Below are 18,279 nucleotides of genomic sequence, written 5' to 3'. Positions count from 1 at the left end.
TTAGAGAGTGGGTCCTCTGAGGCTGGGGTAGTTAAAGAAGGGAAGGTTAGGGGAGAGAAGATGGAGAGAGGACACATTAAGGAAAGGGGATGGAGTTCAAGAAGAGGGAACCAGAGGGAATTTATTGCTTAGGGATACGGGTAGGATGTGAGTAGGGAAGAGCTGTGAGTACTGAAGAGATGTGAGGGAGATAGTTCTTGGATGTCAGGTTCAGGGAGGAAGAATGGAGGGGGGGGGTGCTCAAGATGGGGCTCTCACTAATGACCTCTCCCCCAGCTTACCGTTCCCCTATCTTCATCCTCCACAGACTAGCCATGGCATCCATGCACTCTGCAACTGGGGCTCAGGTGAGAATGTGGCCTCCTGACTTCCTCTGTGTGTCTTTTTCCTTTTTCCTTTTCTTTTTTACTATCTCTGTGGTGAGTGTGTGTGTGTTTCTTTTCCCTTTTGCACTAGGGGCCTGTACTTAGCCATCTTTTTTTCTTAGTGCATCTCAGAAGCCTGGTCCCTTCATTTCTTTCTAAATCCACAGCTTTAACCAAAGTTTCATGATGAAGCTGGGTAAGAAGGGTCCATTTATTTGTTCATTCAACAAGTAGAAGCAACAGGAGCGCAATGGCCAGAGAACTTGGCTGGGGCCAAAGGAGACCGAAGTTCTCATTCTAGCTCTGCCAGTAGGTAGCCATGTGACTTTGGACAAACTTTAGCTTCTCTAGGTCTCTGTTTTCTCATCTACAGAATGATGGAATTGTAACAGATGAGCTCACTTTTCTGCTCAAAAGCCGTAATGACTATGATATTATGGTTCTATTTATTAAACAGTGCTGGGCATTTTATTCATCCCTGCCTTTGGTTCTGTTTTCTCTCTAGGTCACTGCCTTTATCTGCTTCTCATGCCATCCTCCTCTTCATGGCTTTGTATCTGGCTGCCCCCCTCCATGTCTTAGTGTTTCTCTGTATCTTCACTCCCTTATGAGTCTCACTCTTGGGCTGTCATGCCATTCCAGGGGCTGCTGACATTTGAGGAGGTGGCAGTGAGTTTCTCCCAGGAAGAGTGGGGGCATCTTAACTCTGCCCAGAGGGCCCTCTACCGGGACGTCATGTGGGAGAACTACAGAAATCTGATTTCTGTTGGTGAGACTTCATTTCTCTTCCCTGTTTCAGAATCCCCATTCTTCTTCATTAGCTGTTCATAGACTTCAGTGCTATTCAATGGGAGCATCCCCATGGATACTCTCATCCCCAAATCGGGATACTGAATGGGGAATTGATTGATGTTGGAGTGGTCTAATAACACAGTATGTTTTGGGTCAGTATTATTCTCAAAGAACATTCTAGAAAGTGAAAGTATTTATGTAGGGCACTTAGAACAGTGAATAATAGCTCTATATCACTTTTTCTAGAAGCCTAGACTCCTTTAAAGCAGCTGTATTTCTTAATTTGCTAAGAATTTTCGAAAGCCATGTCAGGGCCACTGTATCAAAAGTCTTTGGGAGACTTAATCACCTTTGTCACTCAGACCAGAGCCCACGGATTCATTCGCAGAAACAAGTTGTCACCATCTGTTTTACAAAACAGGGCAGGCTTTCACTCATATTTCCCTTTTCTTTAACCCTATCTCTTTTATTTTGCCTACCTCTCGTCTTTCCTCCTTCCTCCTTTTATGTTCTTCCTCCTTATTTCTTCCTTTCTCTTTTCCACATTTTTTTCTTTTTTCTTTCCTTATTGCCTTCTTAGCCATGAAGGTTTCAGCCTATACTCCCACCCAAATGCATGTAATGCTGTATTTTCCCTGTCACATTTTCATTACAAACACATTTTTATTTCCTGAATGGAGTGTGATGGGAAACTCAGTAATATCTTTCTGACATTGACATCAAGGTTGTAATAGAGGGATGTAGTTGATTTTCATCACATTTTTTTTTTTTTTTACTTCAGAATGCAAACTTCCCCTGCAGTCCTCTCTGGCTCCACCATCAGTCCGTTCATACACATCACAGTTTGGGTGGGGTGTTCACAGATAAATAAGACATGGCCTCTGCCCACCTGGAGGTTACCTTCTGGCTGGCAAGATAAGAGGTCCGTATAGAAGAACTACCTGTTAAACATAGAAGGCTGAATATGCTCAATGTCAAATGAGTGTTCTAGAGCAGTGCTACTCAAAGTGTGGTCTGTGGACCAGTGCCAGTTTGTGAACTGTTTGTTACCAGTTTGTGGTGGGATAAGTACATACATTGAGAGAAAGTGGTTAGAAGCTTGTGGTTAGAAGCCTTTACAGCAATTTTACATTACTCCAGCATTCAAGCCTGTCAGTGGACTCAACTTATTGACCAAAAGTACAGAACAAAACAAAACTGGGGGTCCTTTGCCACAGATAGTTTGAGAAGCATTGGTCTAGGAAATTAGTGTTATGAGGTGGACAAGGATGGCTTCATGGAACTTGTGGTACTTGAAAGATGGACAGACGAATTAACTACTGAGAGATGGGTAGCAATGAGGGTATTCTAGGCAGGGAGAAAAAATGAGAGCAGAGGCTCAAAAGAAGGTGCATTCACTGGAAAATGGTAACAAGACTAGCCTTCCTGGTTAGGTTAGGGTAACATGAGAGGGCGGGGGTGGTTATAAAAATTGGAGTTAGACAAGTTCAGTAAACTGTATGACTCAAGCCCTTTGCTTCCAGCCTCATCACCTGTGACACTTTGTTCTGTGGCTGTGGGCAGTCATTCTAGAATTCTGAGAGTAAGATGGACCATTTATATATAGGATATATGGGAGGTGGACATAAGTTGGTGGGAGGGATGGTAGTTCAAAAGATGAGGTTAGAGAAGTTGAAGAATGGCTATCTGGATCTTGCCTTTTAGAGTGTCATGGTCCGGAGAATAAAGGGAAGGATAGCTGTAGATAGTTCAGTAAGAAATTTTTTATCTTCTCATTGACCCAACAGGATTCATATTTGCCAAACCTAAGCTCATCTCACAGCTGGAGCAAGGGGAGGAGCCATGGGTTCCTGAAGGCCCAAGACCTTCTAATCTGGGACTGATTCCAACCTTCTCTGCAGGTGAGAGGACTGGATCCAAAGTATAGTAACCGAGCAGAAGGGAAGGTTTAATGGGTTTTCAATATTTGGGAACGGTGAGGGAGGGGAAAATAAAATCTCTTTTTCTTCCTTAGTCATGTATCCTCTTACCAGTTTGCTCACCTAATGGTTGGTATAGAGGAGATTCAGCTTTGCCACCCACACCTCTTTGCCTTTTGTTGTTTCATCAGTCCCTGCTCTCAAAGACATTTGCCATGTATACCCCTCACCGTGGAATTGTCATCCTACCTCAGTCCCCCATCTGTCCTACAAGGCTTCTTACCTGCAGGGTTTATGTGCACATTATAGCTTTCTCTGAGCCCTCCAAAAGAGACTTATCTGTTGAGACCTCACACCTCTAACATCTAGATCTCATTGCGTTCTATTTCTTGCTCTGTTTGTTCATTTAGCAAGCATTTATCTAATGTACTGTGGGCTGGAGCTAGGCACTTCCTGATCCTTATCAGCATGTCCTGAGAAAGAAAGATGTTATTTGGAGTGTGAAATAGATTTGGATTTGTTCAGAGGTATAAGGGAGATGCAGTGGTTTCTCCTTTCTCTTCTAGGTAGCCTTGTAAATTTTTGAAAAATAAAACTTTTATTTTTCTGATTACAGATGTGATGCCTGCTCATAGTAAATACAGAAAGTGTAAAAAATTTAAAAATATCTATAAACTACCCAAATCTCTTTACATTTTGGTGTATTCCTCACAGACTTTAAAAAAAATTTAGTTTGATAGAGGTCTGAAGACAATGTCCATCTTTTGTATGTAGCTAAGATTAGCTCTTGTACTTTTATTTTTGGACAGTGTTTTCTCAGTATTATTTTGCTGCTCACTTAAACTTGGGGCCATCTGGTTGTTGTATTCCAAACTCTGTATTTATTTGATACTTTGGAGATTTTTAAAGCCCACATATGTTAGCTTGGGTTGAGTGTTAGAGGAAGTTTGGAGAAAAGTTCTTTCCATCCTAAGAATATGGAACCAGAAAGGTCTGATGGTGTCACTGGCAGGTGATGTTGTGATGTGGTTTGGGGTACCAGGTACACTCTGGTGTCTTTAGCACTTCGTGGTCCCCCTTGGTTGAGGTAGTGAGGCAGGTTCACTGATGTGCCACAGATCTGAGATTGTGTTGAGTGAATGTTAAAGACGTAGAGTATCCTCCTGTATAGTATGTGTGTGTGTGTGTGTGAGTTTTTTTTGTGCATGTGTTTGTTTCTCATGCTAATAGAAGCTCATGCATTTGATGACTTCTTAGTTCTAAACAGCTAAAAACTATTCCACAGTCACAGACATACCTTGCACTTACAATTGCTCACTACCCTACTGAGAGAATGCCATCTGTATTTATAGAGACTATCTGTATGCATGTCTGTTGATGTGTATATGTGTTTATAATTGCATAGTTGAACATTTCTGTCTAATTTTTGTTTGTCGAGGACTCATGGATAGGCTTAAAGGAACTCAAAACCAATATATACATTTTAAATGTAGTTAATGGACCTACTTCCTCAGTCTTCCTGCTACTGAAAGAAAGCAGTTGCAAAGACAGCTCAAGACATGGATAAGACAAAACAGCCAAAACTAAAAAAGTAGTTTTTGTTTGGCTGTGTTTTACCACTATTTTTAAAGCAAACTTACCCAATCAGCCGAAGACATTGTTTCAGCATATCTGAGCATATTTTATCTCAACATGTCTTAGAATCAAAATGGTATTTGTAAATATTACTGTAGATATTGTAAATATTACTATGTGATAGGAATTGTTCTAAGTGAATTTTTCAGTTTTGTACTTTTCAATTCCAGAATTTCCATTTGGTCTTTTTTTTTTGGTAATTTTTATCTCTTTACTGATATTCTCTATTTGACGAGCCATGTCATCATACTTTAAAAAAATTCCTTCATTCTCTCTTTTGTTTTTTGAACATATTTATAATAGCTGCTTTGAAGTCTCTGTCTGCTACATATGACATCTGGACTTCCTGAGAGAGAGCTGCTATTGACTTTTTTCTTGTATGTGGGTCATACTTTCCTGTTTCTTTTCATGTCTTCTAATTTTTTGTAGATCAGTGGACATTTTAGATAATATAGAGAACCTGGATTCTGATTCTCCATCCTCCTAAGGGTAGTTGTTTCTGCTTGTTTTTTTTTGTTTAGTGACTTGCTTGGACTAATTCTGTGGTGTCTCTTTCCTGACAGTTGAGTGGCCACTGATGTCTCTGCTCAGTTTTTTAAAATTCTTACCTTCGTTTTTATTTTCATTTTAAGCATTAACATTGGGCCAGAATGGTTTATTGATTACCCAAGTGATTTGTCCGAGGGTGTGCTTAAACACCCTGGTGCAGTAAGTTTTCCATTATCAATAGATTTGTGTACATTGGAGAATGTATTCAAAATTCAGGCAGTTGGCTTTTACTTTCTGTGTTTGCAAGGCCTCATGTTCACCCCAAGACCGGTTGCTTGCTAGTAGCCTTGCACATGCACACAGCCTTCCAGACCAGCAAGGCCTATATATCAAGGCCCATTTTGGGTGTTTTGTTCTCCATATCTCCCTGTTAATTTCTTGCTGGCCTACAGGTTTGTTGCTTTTCTTAATCCGTTTGGAGGTCTCAGGAAGGCTGAGTTGTTGGCCTTCCTTGATTGTTTGCCACTGGGATCACTGTTGTTTTTGACAACTCCCCTGGGCATGAGATTTTTCCACCCTCTCTCTGCTGGTCTTCATGGCCTGCCTTTCCCTGGCAGAACATTGGAGCCATTGAGGTGAGTGGGTGATGGGAGCAGCCCCAAGTTAAAGTGCCACAAGCTCTCACTGTTATTACTGAGATTCAGTAAATATTCTTGAGTAAATGCTTCTCAATTTGATGCCTTTGATCGATGTCCAGAGTCATTTCATGGTTGTTTTTGACACTCCCCCCCACCCCCACCCCCGCTCTGAAATAATTATGAGCCAAACAGAATTAGGAAATTAAACCTCTTAAAACCAAGAAGAAATAACTATGTTTGGATTGTTTGAATTTCTGGTGAGAGGTCAGATCACTGAACTTGAAGTTTCCATTTAGCAAACATTTATTAAGCAGCTCCTTAATCATTCTAGGAGTCCTTGGGTGGTGCAGAAGGTTAACTGAAAGGTTAGAAGTTCAGGGTCGTCTAGAAGTGCCTCAGAAGGAAGCCCTGGTGATCTACTTCTGAAAAATCAGCCACTGAAAACTGTATGGACCACAGTTCTACCCTGACGTACCTGGGGTCACCATGAGTTGGAGTTGGGCGTTCTAATCATCCTAACAGACCTGTTAAGTATGTCCTGTTTCCCCTAGTTTATGGATGAGTGAAGAGGCTTAGAGATACTGAGATTTGCCATATGGGTCCATGGTAGCTCAACAGTAGGGCACAAATCCCCTGATTTGCATTCAAGTCCATTCTCACTCATCTCTAACCCTGGCCTCCTCTCTCCTCTAAAGGTGACACGCCTGAGACCCCTCCCCCACCAAAGGAGGGCTGTGAGGCTGGTGATCTCCAGGGACTCTTTTCCCCAGCCCTGCCCAGTGGGGACGAGGCCTCTGGGGAGCCTACCGACAAGGTCCTCTACTGGCGCACCTCGGAGGGCAAGGAGCTGATCCCCTGTGCTGCTGCTGACTGTCCCTGGCCACTGCCTTCTCCCCCAGACCCGCCCAAGCCTTACCAGTGCCCACAATGCGGCAAGGGCTTCAGCCACAGCTCCAACTTCAATCGCCACAGGCGTACCCACAGTGTTGAGAAACGGTTCCAGTGTCCTCAGTGCAACCAGCGCCTGAGCTGGAGCTCAGACCTGACACGCCACTTGCGCACACACAGCGGCGAGCGGCCGTTCAGGTGCACACTGTGTGGGAAGGGCTTCGGTCTCAGCTCTGACTACGCGCGCCACCAGCGCACGCATACTGGCGAGCGGCCTTTCCCGTGCCCCCAGTGCACACGGAGCTTCAGCCGCAGCTCGGACCTGGCCACGCACCAGCGGGTCCACACCGGTGAACGGCCCTTCCGTTGTGCTGACTGTGGCCGCGGCTTCCTCCGCAGCTCGTCCCTGCTTATGCACCAGCGTGTCCATACCGGGGAGCGGCCCTACCGGTGCGGCGACTGCGGCAAGTGCTTTCGCCTAGGCCAGGACCTGGTCAAGCACCGGCGCACGCACACGGGAGAGAGGCCCTACAAGTGCACGGATTGTACCAAATGTTTTAGCCACAGCGCGAACCTCATCACGCACCGGCGCGTGCACACTGGTGAGAAGCCCTACAAGTGCCCGGAATGTGGGAAGAGTTTCAGCCAGAGCTCGCACCTCATCATCCACCAGAGAGCGCACACGGGTGAGCGCCCCTACAGCTGCAGCGACTGTGACAAGAGCTTCAGCAGCCGCTCCTACCTCCTCAAGCACCGCAGGGTCCATACTGGCGAGAAGCCTTATGGCTGTGATATATGCGGGAAGAGTTACAGTCAGAAGACCAACCTCATCACTCACCAAAAACTGCATGGGGCGGACAGGCAGCTGGGGGTGATACCTTGTGAACTGGCCGAGCCTAGGCCTGGATCCTGAGGCTCTTTCCTGGGCCTGGGTTGTGGCTCTGTGTGGGGAGAGCAGAGGCAGACCCACTTCCAGAAGCCTAGGCCAGACTTCACCCCTCCCCAGTGGGAATTGCCAAGGGAAGATTTAGAGCCACAGTAGAAAGTGGGTGGGATAGGGGAGTTTGAATTGATTTTCTCTAGGCACCATTTCTGGTGATCTACTTGCCCCCGTGCAAATACCTGGGGTTGCATACTAAGTGTGGCCTTTGGGACTCAGGCCTCTGCTCTTCTTGCCTTAGAGCCACTCCCATGCCCCCAGAAGTGTGGGGCCCTCAGAGAGCACTAGGCAGCAAATTCCTGTGTGCTTGGGTCCCCAGAGAATTATCTGGGAGCAGAAGATACCAAGCAAAAGGCTAGCACGTTGTATGGCGCTGGAAAAAACCAACCAACCAGCCTTTTTAGTGTTTTCTCACCACTCTTAACCTGGTCTCATCCTATGGTTTTCACCCCACACTTTAATGGGTCACTGGAGTCTCTGGACTACCTCGTGGATGATATTAAAGAGGGAGGAGAAGGTAGCCCCATCTTGAGGTGGTCTTTTGTTTCTACCCCCAAAATGACGTTCTGAGCTCTGCAGCTCAGGTACCTTTGTTTGCATCAGCCCGTCAACTTGATCTCACCTGAGTCCACCCAGATCTTCAGCTTTCAGTTAAGAAGCCAAGATACTCTGAACTTGAGTGGCACAGTGGATGAGATTTTCATTATAATTGCACTCTACCCTTCCCCAACTGGTGTAATTTCCTGCCCAGGTTTCCCATTGGGAAGGGATGTGGTGGAAGTCCGGGTAATTAGAAATTAAAAACAAAATAAAAAACAAAACACACTTCTTGTCTTTCATGGAACTCAGGGTTGAATTCACATACAGGTGGTGTTTACTTTTAACGGCTTCAGCTTCTCAGCCCAGAGATTGTTTCCTAGTTGAAGAGTTGTCAGAAGTGGTAAGTTGTCGGTGGAAACAATACTCTTCTCAATACCGCACCTGGAAAATCAGTTTCCAGAAGGACTCACCTCCTGGAGAGTGGGGCTGCCCGCTACTTTCTTGGGCACCAGTTCCTCCCTGCATTAAGCTGCCTTTTCACTGGAAGAATGCCAGTTTCAAACTTGAGGTTAATGGAGACCAGCATTTCTCTTTTCAGATGAATTATTTGGACCAACCCTATTTTCTTGTGCTATGTTTGGGAATTAGTTTAACGCCGTTGTTTACTAATGATTTTATTTTGGTTTAGTAATTCTGAACTTTTCAGAAGCTACCATTTTCTAGGTAGAGGCCTTTCCTTTAATAGTGTTCATAGAGCACTCAGGATATCAGAATTGTTCTGCCATAATGTGGCCAAGCCGGGAAACTGCATATTCTCCAGAATTAGTGGGCACTCTCTGATCCTGAAATACTGTAGCAACTTTCCATTGAACTAGGACCTAGGGCAGTGGTTCTCAGACTTTAGCTGGGTCCGTGAGTTGTATTTGACTGAATGGCGAAGAGTTTGGTTTTTTACCCACAGAGTTCCTGATTCGGTAGGTCTGAGGTGGGACTTGAGACCTTCCATTTCTAAGTTCCCAGCTGATGCCGTTGCTGCCGACCCGGGGACCACATTTTGAGAATTTTGGCCTAGCGTGAAGAGAGGCCAATTGTTTTGAGCTACCAGGTGTACCAACACAGGTTGCCACTCTACTCCAAATAAAAGGTGATCGAGGCGTTCCAATCTGTGTAAACTATATTGACAAGAGGTGGAGTGGTGTGTTACATGTTCTGTAGCCGCTGGGGTCTTCTGTAAAATTATTGCCCCAGTAGGTCACTGGGAAAAGCTCAGAAAACTGCTAAGAAATAACGGGTGGAGGTGATATCTTGCTTACCTAAGATGAATCATATTTTTGATTTGGAAAAAATTGTGACATGGGCAAAGTTGGACTTGGCCACCTTACCACCTTTCAGGTTCCTTTCACTGGTGGCTTGCCTCTAGCTGTTCTGTACCCATCTGAGGTCCAAGCCCTGTGAAGCCTTGCTCCTAGATCTCTCCCCTTAAGTTGAAAATTTTAAATGGCTCAGGTAATGCCCCTTTTCAGAAATTCCTGAAGTAAAAAATCGGTGACCCAGGCATGTTGCTAATGGCCCTGACTCAGACACTGCAACCGCAGATGCATTTTCTAGATTACATGCTGGCTGCTTGGATACAGCTCACAGATATGATGAACATTCACCAGAAAGGTGTGCAGAAAGGACACTGGATTTAGGGAACAGGTGTCATCTAATCACTTGGTCCCTCAACCTTGGGGGAAGTAGATCTTGACCACCTGAGGATACCTCCAATAAGCAACTCCTCCATGTGTCTTTTCCTTCTCTCCTGATGAGCACACACACACCTTCTCTTTGCTGGAAATCTCTGTGAATAAAAGAAATCTGTGCCTAACTCCTTTTAGGATGAGGGTTGTAAGTCTGAGTTTAAAACTTGCTACCTATTTTGACTGGTGTTTTCCGTGTCAACCAAATAAACATATCTGGCCTGGATTAATGCAGTTCAGGAGTTTCTGGGTGATGCAAATGGTTAAATGCTCTGCTAATAACCAAAAGGTTGATGATTCAAACCCGCCCAGAGGTGCCATGGGAGAAAGGCCTGGCTGCTTCTGGAAGGTTATGCCCTATGGAGCTCTCTTCTACTCTGCAACACAAAGAGTTGCCGTGAGTTGGAATCAACTTGACTGGAACTGGAGTACCGTTAGAGATCTCTTGGTAATGATGGTAAAGAAAGAGCATTCATCACAATCTTCTCTTTGGTTCATTGTAAGAAAACCAGTCACAAGGAGCAGAGGGTTCTTAGGCATAGAACCCAACACAGAGCTCATCTGACCCAAACCTGTTGATGAAGCTGAAAACTAGAAAATTGATGGAAGGAGTGTGCTCTAGGTCACCTATGTCTAGTAGCAGGGTGGAGATGATAATCCAGGTCTTCAGTCTCAGTCTAGGGTTTTCCTGTTCATCAATTCTTGATTTTGTGGTTTTTTTTTTTTTTGCATGTTGATGATTCTAACCCATGTTCCAGAAAGACTTCAGTGTGCCTTATATAAATATGCAGAAAAGAAGTATGAGAGAGGCTGGACAAAGAAAAAAATTGAATAGGAAAAATAAGGTGAAACCAGAAGCCAGGTGATTACTCCAAAAATATGCTCTGAAGAAATGCACATTTCCTGGAAATAAGTTACAGATTTGACAGTAAACTTACTAGCTGCCATGCAAAGAGGGAAAAGTGATTGCTTAGTTTCTTAAAAACTTAAGATCTTAAATACTATCTCTAGGTATTTACCCAAGGGAGATGAAGTCTTGTACACAAATGTTTATACCAGCTTTATTTGTAATAAACAACAATTGGAAACAGTCCAAATGCCCATCAGTGAGTAAATGGATAAACAAATTGTGGTATAGTCATACGATGGAACACCACTCAGCAATAAAAGGTGAGTTGTTGATAAACAATAATATGGGCAGATCTCAAAATGTGCTGTATTAAAGAAGTCAGACAAAAAGAGTCCATCATGATTTCATTTATTTAAATCTTTAGAAAATGCCACTAATCTATAGTGACAGCAGATCAGAAATTGCTGCGAATGGGGGATTCAGGGAGGAGTGGAAGGGAGAGATTACAGTGGGCACGAGCAAAACTGGGGAATGGATATGCTCATGATTATGGTGATGGCTTCAGGGGTGTATGCATATGTAAAAACTTATCAGGTTGTACACTTTACGCAATTCATTATATGTCAGTTACACCTCCATGAAGGTGTCAGAAAAAGTTATTGCTCATATGACAGGAGACAGTTATCCCTATCACTAAGATGTGAAATTTTCCCTCTGAGAGTTTCATGATATTGTTTCTTGTAATCTTTCTCAATGTAAACCAATGGCAGAATGTCAAAACATCATTTGGCAAGAGCAATTCTTTGAAGGATGTGAGGGTGAATTGGAGATGAGGTGGAAAAGAATGCATTTTGGGTGTGCAACTCTTTGCTGGTCTGCTTTAACCTGGGGATGAGATTTTAGATCATCAGAGGAAAAGTTTTATTGCCATCCAGCTCGATGAGTTGCAGATTATCCTGGCTGCTGCCCTCATCATCCTAAATCCCTTTGGCCTCATCCTGGGCTCTGATGGGCGTATCCTGCTACTATCTTCCGAATCCCATCTGTTGCTGGAAGCCTCAAAGCCTTTACTACCTGCTCCTCCCACCTAATCATGGTCTCCCTCTTCTATGGCACTGTCATCTTTATCTACATCTGCTCTAAGGCCAGTTATGATCCGGCTACTGACCTTCTGCTATCTATCTTCTACGCTGTGCTGACTTGCAGCTGCAGGATGGGCTGGATCTCACAGAAGTGTGGGATGGCATCGGGGCCACAGAAGGGCAAGGAGAAGATGAAGGAGGTGTGGCCAAGCCTCACTATCGCTCCACACACCCACGCTGACCCCACTAGCTGTGGACACACTCAACGGCTCAGCAGCAGTGGATAGCAGAGGGGCTCGCAGATGCTTGTATAGCAGTCGTAAGCCATGGCTGCCAGGAGGCAACACTCCGTAGCGCCAAAAAAGAGAAAGAAGAACATCTGGAAGGCACAGCCAGAGCGGGGATGTGGTGCCGGCCAGTGAGGAGGTGATGAAGCAGTAAAGGGACAGTAACAGATGTGTAGCCCATCTCCAGGGTTGAGAGGATCCGAAGGAAGAAGTACATAGGGAATTGGAAGGCGGCATCTGTTGAGACCAGCACCATGATGAGGAGGTTGCCTGCCAATGTGAGCAGGTAGATGGTAAGAAAGAGAAGAACAAGCCCATGAGGTCAACCAGGTGGGAGAAGCCTACAAGAATGAATTCAGTCACCACGGAGGTGTTTGCACTCATCCTGCTCATATTCCTTTGGACTGGAGGACAAAAGAAATGGCAAGAGAAGCTGGAATTATAGACTTGTGAGACTGGCAAATGTTATATCTTAATGCATCAGATCAAAGATTGGAACTGCCTTTCTTTTAGAGTCTCATGGCCTTTGAAATTAGACAGCCCAACATGGAGTCCAGCTTATGCCCCATTCACTCTTGGAACTCTCGGCAAATAGTCTCTCTGAGCCTAGTACTCTCCCCTGATCTCTTCCTGGTAATGCTTACCTTTCACAAGAACACATCGAATTCTGTTTTTGGTTTCTCCTAGGGATGAGGGTTGAATCATTCAAGCTCCTCTTATATGCCTTTCTCACTTTCCTATCCTTCCCACAAGGCTGGGGACAGAATTCCTCTGCCACTTCTACCCCCCACCCCCCCAAAGATGTTTTTCTCCTCAGAGCCAGAATTCCTTCTATCTTTAGCGCTGTGAAAAATTGACTCCAAGTCGAGGGTCTACTTTTTTCTCTGTATCCTTCCTCTCAAATCCTTCTACCTCTATCTTTTTGTTTGTTTCTTGCACATGTTTTCTCTCCCCTTTCCTCTCAACTTTTATCCTCTCTGACCCAATGTTTACCTCCTCCCCCTCTATTTTTCCTTTCTTCAGCTCCTCAGTTACTAGACCACCCAGCTGCTCTTCTCTTTCTATCATTTTACCACCATATAAAATTCATAGTTTTCAAGGCAGAGGGAAGGAATTTGAGAGATCATTTCCTTCATGCTCCTGTAGGCAGTTAAGCAGTTCAATTATCCAGAGGAGTCAGGTTTTCTCTAGTTTTAAAAGATGTTCAGGAAGAAGATGACAAGGCCTTGCTTGATTGCTTATTTCTACTTTTACCAGCCTATTAAACTTCATCCCCTTTTACTATAACAGATATGCAAACTACCATATACTTATCATAAAAACTCCACAAAGCCACACATACATATTACATTTCTAAATACAAGCTCAGAAAAATAGCCCAATATCCTCATATGGCCACGTCCATCTAAGATCATAAATAAATCATATATTGTATATACATATAAACATCATTTCATATAACAATGAAAGTCAAAACACATTAAATGTAAAAATGTAAACACAGCCAAAGATACACTTAAATAGATACATAAGTCCAAATGCTGTGCAAGAATATAACCACATGCAATAGCATGTAGTAAACATACAAGCTTACAAACTTACATTCTTTTGCAGTTGGAGAGTCCTTGGGAGCTTTTTCAGTGTTTTCCAGGAGATAGTATCTGGATAATGTCTTTTTGGAGAAACAATCAGTGATTCAAGGCAGATGGTATTTGATGACTAGCTCGTTTTCTCCTTTCTCTACATAGTAGATCCCTCATGAGGAAGACACTGAGATTTGATGTCTCTTTAAGGTCTCTGAGAACCTGAGTCTCCAAGCGTATTTGGCTTTCCAGTGGGGGGAACTCCTTACATAGCCAATTAATCTGTTATTTTGGAATCTGTTCCTTAGATGGCAAGAAATATAGAATGACCTGTAAAGAACATCTCAGGGAAATGTCCAAGGTTGGTGGTCTCTTTTGGCACCCCCACAATCTCTCTGGGTAAACTATTTTAATTGTCTTCATCTCTTTTCTCATGATTTTCTTCTTTTCATCAATATAGATGCTCTAGAACACCTACAAAAAAGGCCTTTTCCATGTTGGTAATAATGCAATTTTATCTATCTCATTGCTATTGGTAGTAATCAATTTATTCGATAACCATTCAGAGAATCCTTTGTATATACTTAAGTCATTCTACAGAGCACAAGAATACGAAAGAGAAATAAACATAATTTTTGACCTTAATGAGCTAATCCATGTGAATCTTGCATTGATGTTTTTATTTATTATGCAAGAGTTTTCTTTCTACTATCATCATTTGAACTAGTTCAATTTGTTTTCTTCTATGTTATTATAATTTTTATATGTGATAAAGCCTGAGTGTCAGATAGGATGTTATCAAGTCAAGTAACAACCATTACAACAACAGGCCGCAAACTCACACTGGTTTAAGTAATAAGTTCATTTATTGGTTCATATAACTGGAAGTTCAGGGTTAAATTATACTAGATCTCTTTCATTTCCTTCCAATTTTTTTTGTACCTGTACCCTTTATTAGGTTTGGCGGAAAGTATGGAAAACCCAAAATAACAGTGATTCAAAAAGAATAAAAGTGTATTTGTCTCTCACTTGAACGTTTGAAGCTTTTCAGTTCAGGGTGATAAGGCTGCTCTGATCCATGAAGTCCTTATGGATATGGTTTCCTTTCAGCTCATCAGTCTGCTTTCCCTGGAGTGTGGCTCCTAAACTGCTTATGGTTTCAGATGGTGGCATCAATGTTACAGGAAGCAGGACTGAGTAAGGGAAAAATAAGACAAGGTGCCCACGTCATGTCTGTCTTAAGGAAGGTTTCTATGGAGGTCATGTCATTTTCACCTACAGCCCGTATACCAGGTTTTAGTGACATGGTCACACTTAGCTTCAAAGGAGGTGGGAAGAGGTTTTTATTCTGGATTTCCATGTGCCCAGGTAAAAGATTTATTAGTATAACTTATGTGGTATTCTTGCCAAAAATGTCTAACTTGAATATAATTATAAGGAAAAGTAAGACAAATCCAGATTGTGGCACGCCCTAAAGAAAACTGGCATAGACTCTTCAAAAATATTAATGTCTCTAAAGACAAAACAAAAGTGGGGATGGTACTGTTCTAGATTGAAGGACACTAAAAAGCACGACAATCTAATGTAATACACGAATTATGAACAAAATAAAAACAAAACAGCTCTAAAAGAATTTTGGAGTAATTGGGAAAATTGAATATGACCTTTATATTATTATATCATTATTAAATTTCTTGAGTGTGATAATGGCATTGTGCTTATGTAAGAACATGTCTTTCTTCTTAGGAAGAGGTATGATGAAATATTGAAGGGTGAAGTGTCATGATCACTGGAACTTTCAAATGGTTTATCCAAAAAAGTGTATATATATATATGTATATATATACACAGTCATCTGCCGCATAACGTCTGTTTCGGCAATATCCGACCACATATATGTCCATGGTTCCATAAGGTATAATGGAGTTCAGAAATCCCAGTTAGAGAATGGGACATAGGGGACGTAACCAGACATAGCGAGCACAACAGCTTTCTGCGTGCAACGTGTGTATTTCCTGTCTTTTGTATACCGGCAATCCCTGGGTTATGAACATCCGACTTACCGACATCTCATACTTAAGAAAGGACTGCCATAAAGCTTATTATATTAAAAATTTGAGTTAAGTACAATAGTTCATAATAATGAACGCATGCACTACTTTGCAATGCTCATGCAAACATTGTGCAATTTGAAAGAGTTTAAGTGTTTTATATGTGTAGAGAGGTAAAATATATACTATATACTAAGCAAACATTTGACTGACTGATGCTAAATAAGAACTATACATACCTGTTCCGACTTACCTACAAATTCGATTTAAAGACAGACCTAGGACTAGATCTCATTCATATCCTGAGGACTCCTGTAATACGGTGTTCTCATAGAGTCCAAATCACATAACGTCCTATTTCACAGAATGTATTGTGGACGTTAAGTGATGCATGACTACCTGCTGTATGTATTTGTGTGTGTGTGTGTGTGTGTAAATAGCCCTTGCCTCTGCTTTATGATATGTTTATCCTTGTGAGTTATTCTTCTTAGCATCATCTGAGAGACTGCATGGATTTTGTACTCTTCTTGATGCTACTACAGTTTTGGGGGTATGTTAGTCACGCTAGGCTAGGCTATGCTGTGATAACAATTCAAAATGTTAATAGCCAAATATAAAATATATATATATGTATATATTTCTCAATCATATAGGATCTGCATGGGTTCATATGAATCACTAGGATAGCTGCTGCCTACGTGCTGACTCAATATTCCATGCAGCTTTGATCTTATTTATATTAATTTGGAAGCACTTATATTTTTTATATTAAGTATTTCCATTCAGGAGCATACTGCATCTTTCCATTTGTTCAGCTCTTTAATGTAATTTTGTAATTTTTTTTTAAAGATAGGTGCTCTATTTATCCCTAAGTATCTCTAAATTTTTCACTAGAAATTCATATACTCAACTTCTGCATTTTAAGTTCTAAATGATATTGCTAGCGAAAAAGAGAGAGAGGGAGAGAGCAATTTTTTTTTATATTTATCTTATATCCAGCCGCTTGCCAGAGTCACTTAATTTTATCATTTTCTATAATCCTTTGGACTTTCTAGCTATAAAATCTAGCTAAAAATAATAAAATAAGACTAAAGATAACTTCATATATTTTTTACAATAATCATACTGACTTTTTCTTATCGCATTTGTTAAACTTCTAAAAATATTAGTACTGGCAGTAACTGTAGGCAACAAATTTGATTTTAACTGAAATACTTTTTAAGTATTTATTTCCTCTATAAATACTTTTTAAGTATTTAAATTCATGTTTTTAGGTCAATAATTTCATTGTGTTTAAGTAGGTTTCTATTATTCCTTTTTTTTTTTATAAGCTACTGCTAAATTTTATCTAATGACTTTTTTGGAGGCATCCATTGATATCACATGGTACTTCTTTTTAATTTTTAATGTAATTACTATGTTGAGAGATTTCTGATATCCTGAATTCAGAAAATAGACCCTGTTTGGTCATAATTTATTTTTTTCATATGCTGGTTGATTTTTCAATAATATTTTAAAAAATTACATCTATATTTATGAGATTGATGTGCACTTTTTATACTATCTTACCATGTTTGGGTATTAAGATAATTTTGAGTTTACAGAATCAATTGTAGGGTTTTTTTTTCTTTTTCTTTTTCTATGCCCTGGATTAATTTAAGTAACATTAGAGTTATCTGTTTTTTAACACTGAACTAACACTGTGAAACTATATGTTCCCAGTGCTGATTTTCTTTTCTTTTTTTTTGTGATAGAGCTTAATGTTTCTAATTGAAATTGATTTAAGTTTTCCAGGTATTCTTGATCAAGTTTGCTAAGCTGTATTTTACCAGAAAATTATTTATTTCCTGTATATCTTCAAACATACTGTCAGAGTTTCACCAAGTGTTCAAATAATGATAATAATAATAATAAAATCTCTTCCAGATATCTGATTTATGACTCTTTTCTCATTCATGACCTTGTATGTTGTTCATTTTCCTTCATGTTAATCAAGCTTGTGTTTTATTTAATATATTGGTCTTTAGAAATAGTTTTTTATTTTAAATTGTATTATATTACATAATGTCCCTCTTTATCTTAATTACTGCTTTTAAGCTTATGTTGCACATTTCCTGATATTAATATTTCCCCTTCAGCTTTCTTTTTGTTTGCATTTGCCTAATATTTAATTTTTAATCTTTCTTTTTTAAATTTCCTATGCATGTTTTTTTTAAACAATATATAGCTTATTTTTAAAAAAGTTAGTCTTCAGTCTCTATTTAATAGGAAAATTCTTCTCATTCAAAATAAATATTTTAGTTGTTTCATTAATTTTCTTCTTTTAAAAAAACTTTTTATAGCTTTCTTGAGAGATAATTTACATATCATACAATTCACCCATTAAAAGTGTGCAATTCAATAATTTTTAGTGTATCTGCAGATACTTGCAACCATGTCACAGTCAATTTTAGAACATTTTCATCATTTCAGAAAGAAACC

At 41.0% G+C, this 18,279-nt stretch overlaps 2 protein-coding genes across 2 annotated transcripts; one reads left to right on the top strand and one right to left on the bottom strand.

The window, feature by feature from the left end:
• Positions 1–314: 314 nt before the first annotated feature.
• LOC101345405 (zinc finger protein 34-like) lies at positions 315–9,793 on the top strand. Its single transcript, XM_004387136.3, has 4 exons — positions 315–347; positions 1,008–1,134; positions 2,945–3,058; positions 6,534–9,793. Exons 1-4 carry the CDS (start codon positions 315–317, stop codon positions 7,637–7,639), a joined length of 1,380 nt encoding a protein of 459 aa, XP_004387193.2. The 3' UTR covers positions 7,640–9,793.
• Positions 9,794–11,980: 2,187 nt separating this feature from the next.
• LOC101345155 (olfactory receptor 10C1) lies at positions 11,981–12,548 on the bottom strand. Its single transcript, XM_012558649.1, is given in 3 exon segments — positions 11,981–12,279; positions 12,282–12,467; positions 12,470–12,548. Coding segments are annotated over 3 exon segments (564 nt in total).
• Between the last annotated feature and the right edge of the window lie 5,731 nt (positions 12,549–18,279).

Source organism: Trichechus manatus, unplaced genomic scaffold (genome assembly GCF_000243295.1).
Source record: "Trichechus manatus latirostris isolate Lorelei unplaced genomic scaffold, TriManLat1.0 scaffold00180, whole genome shotgun sequence".
Classification (NCBI taxonomy): Eukaryota; Metazoa; Chordata; class Mammalia; order Sirenia; family Trichechidae; genus Trichechus; species Trichechus manatus.
This window is presented reverse-complemented; position numbering and strand designations above follow the sequence as displayed.

Excerpts from the sequence above, each read along its gene's own strand:
- LOC101345405 (XM_004387136.3), top strand. The coding sequence starts at position 315 with ATGGCATCCATGCACTCTGCAACTGGGGCTCAG. Across the intron at positions 348-1,007 it reads ACTCTGCAACTGGGGCTCAG|GGGCTGCTGACATTTGAGGA; the intron begins GTGAGAATGTGG and ends ATGCCATTCCAG. Across the intron at positions 3,059-6,533 it reads GATTCCAACCTTCTCTGCAG|GTGACACGCCTGAGACCCCT; the intron begins GTGAGAGGACTG and ends TCTCCTCTAAAG.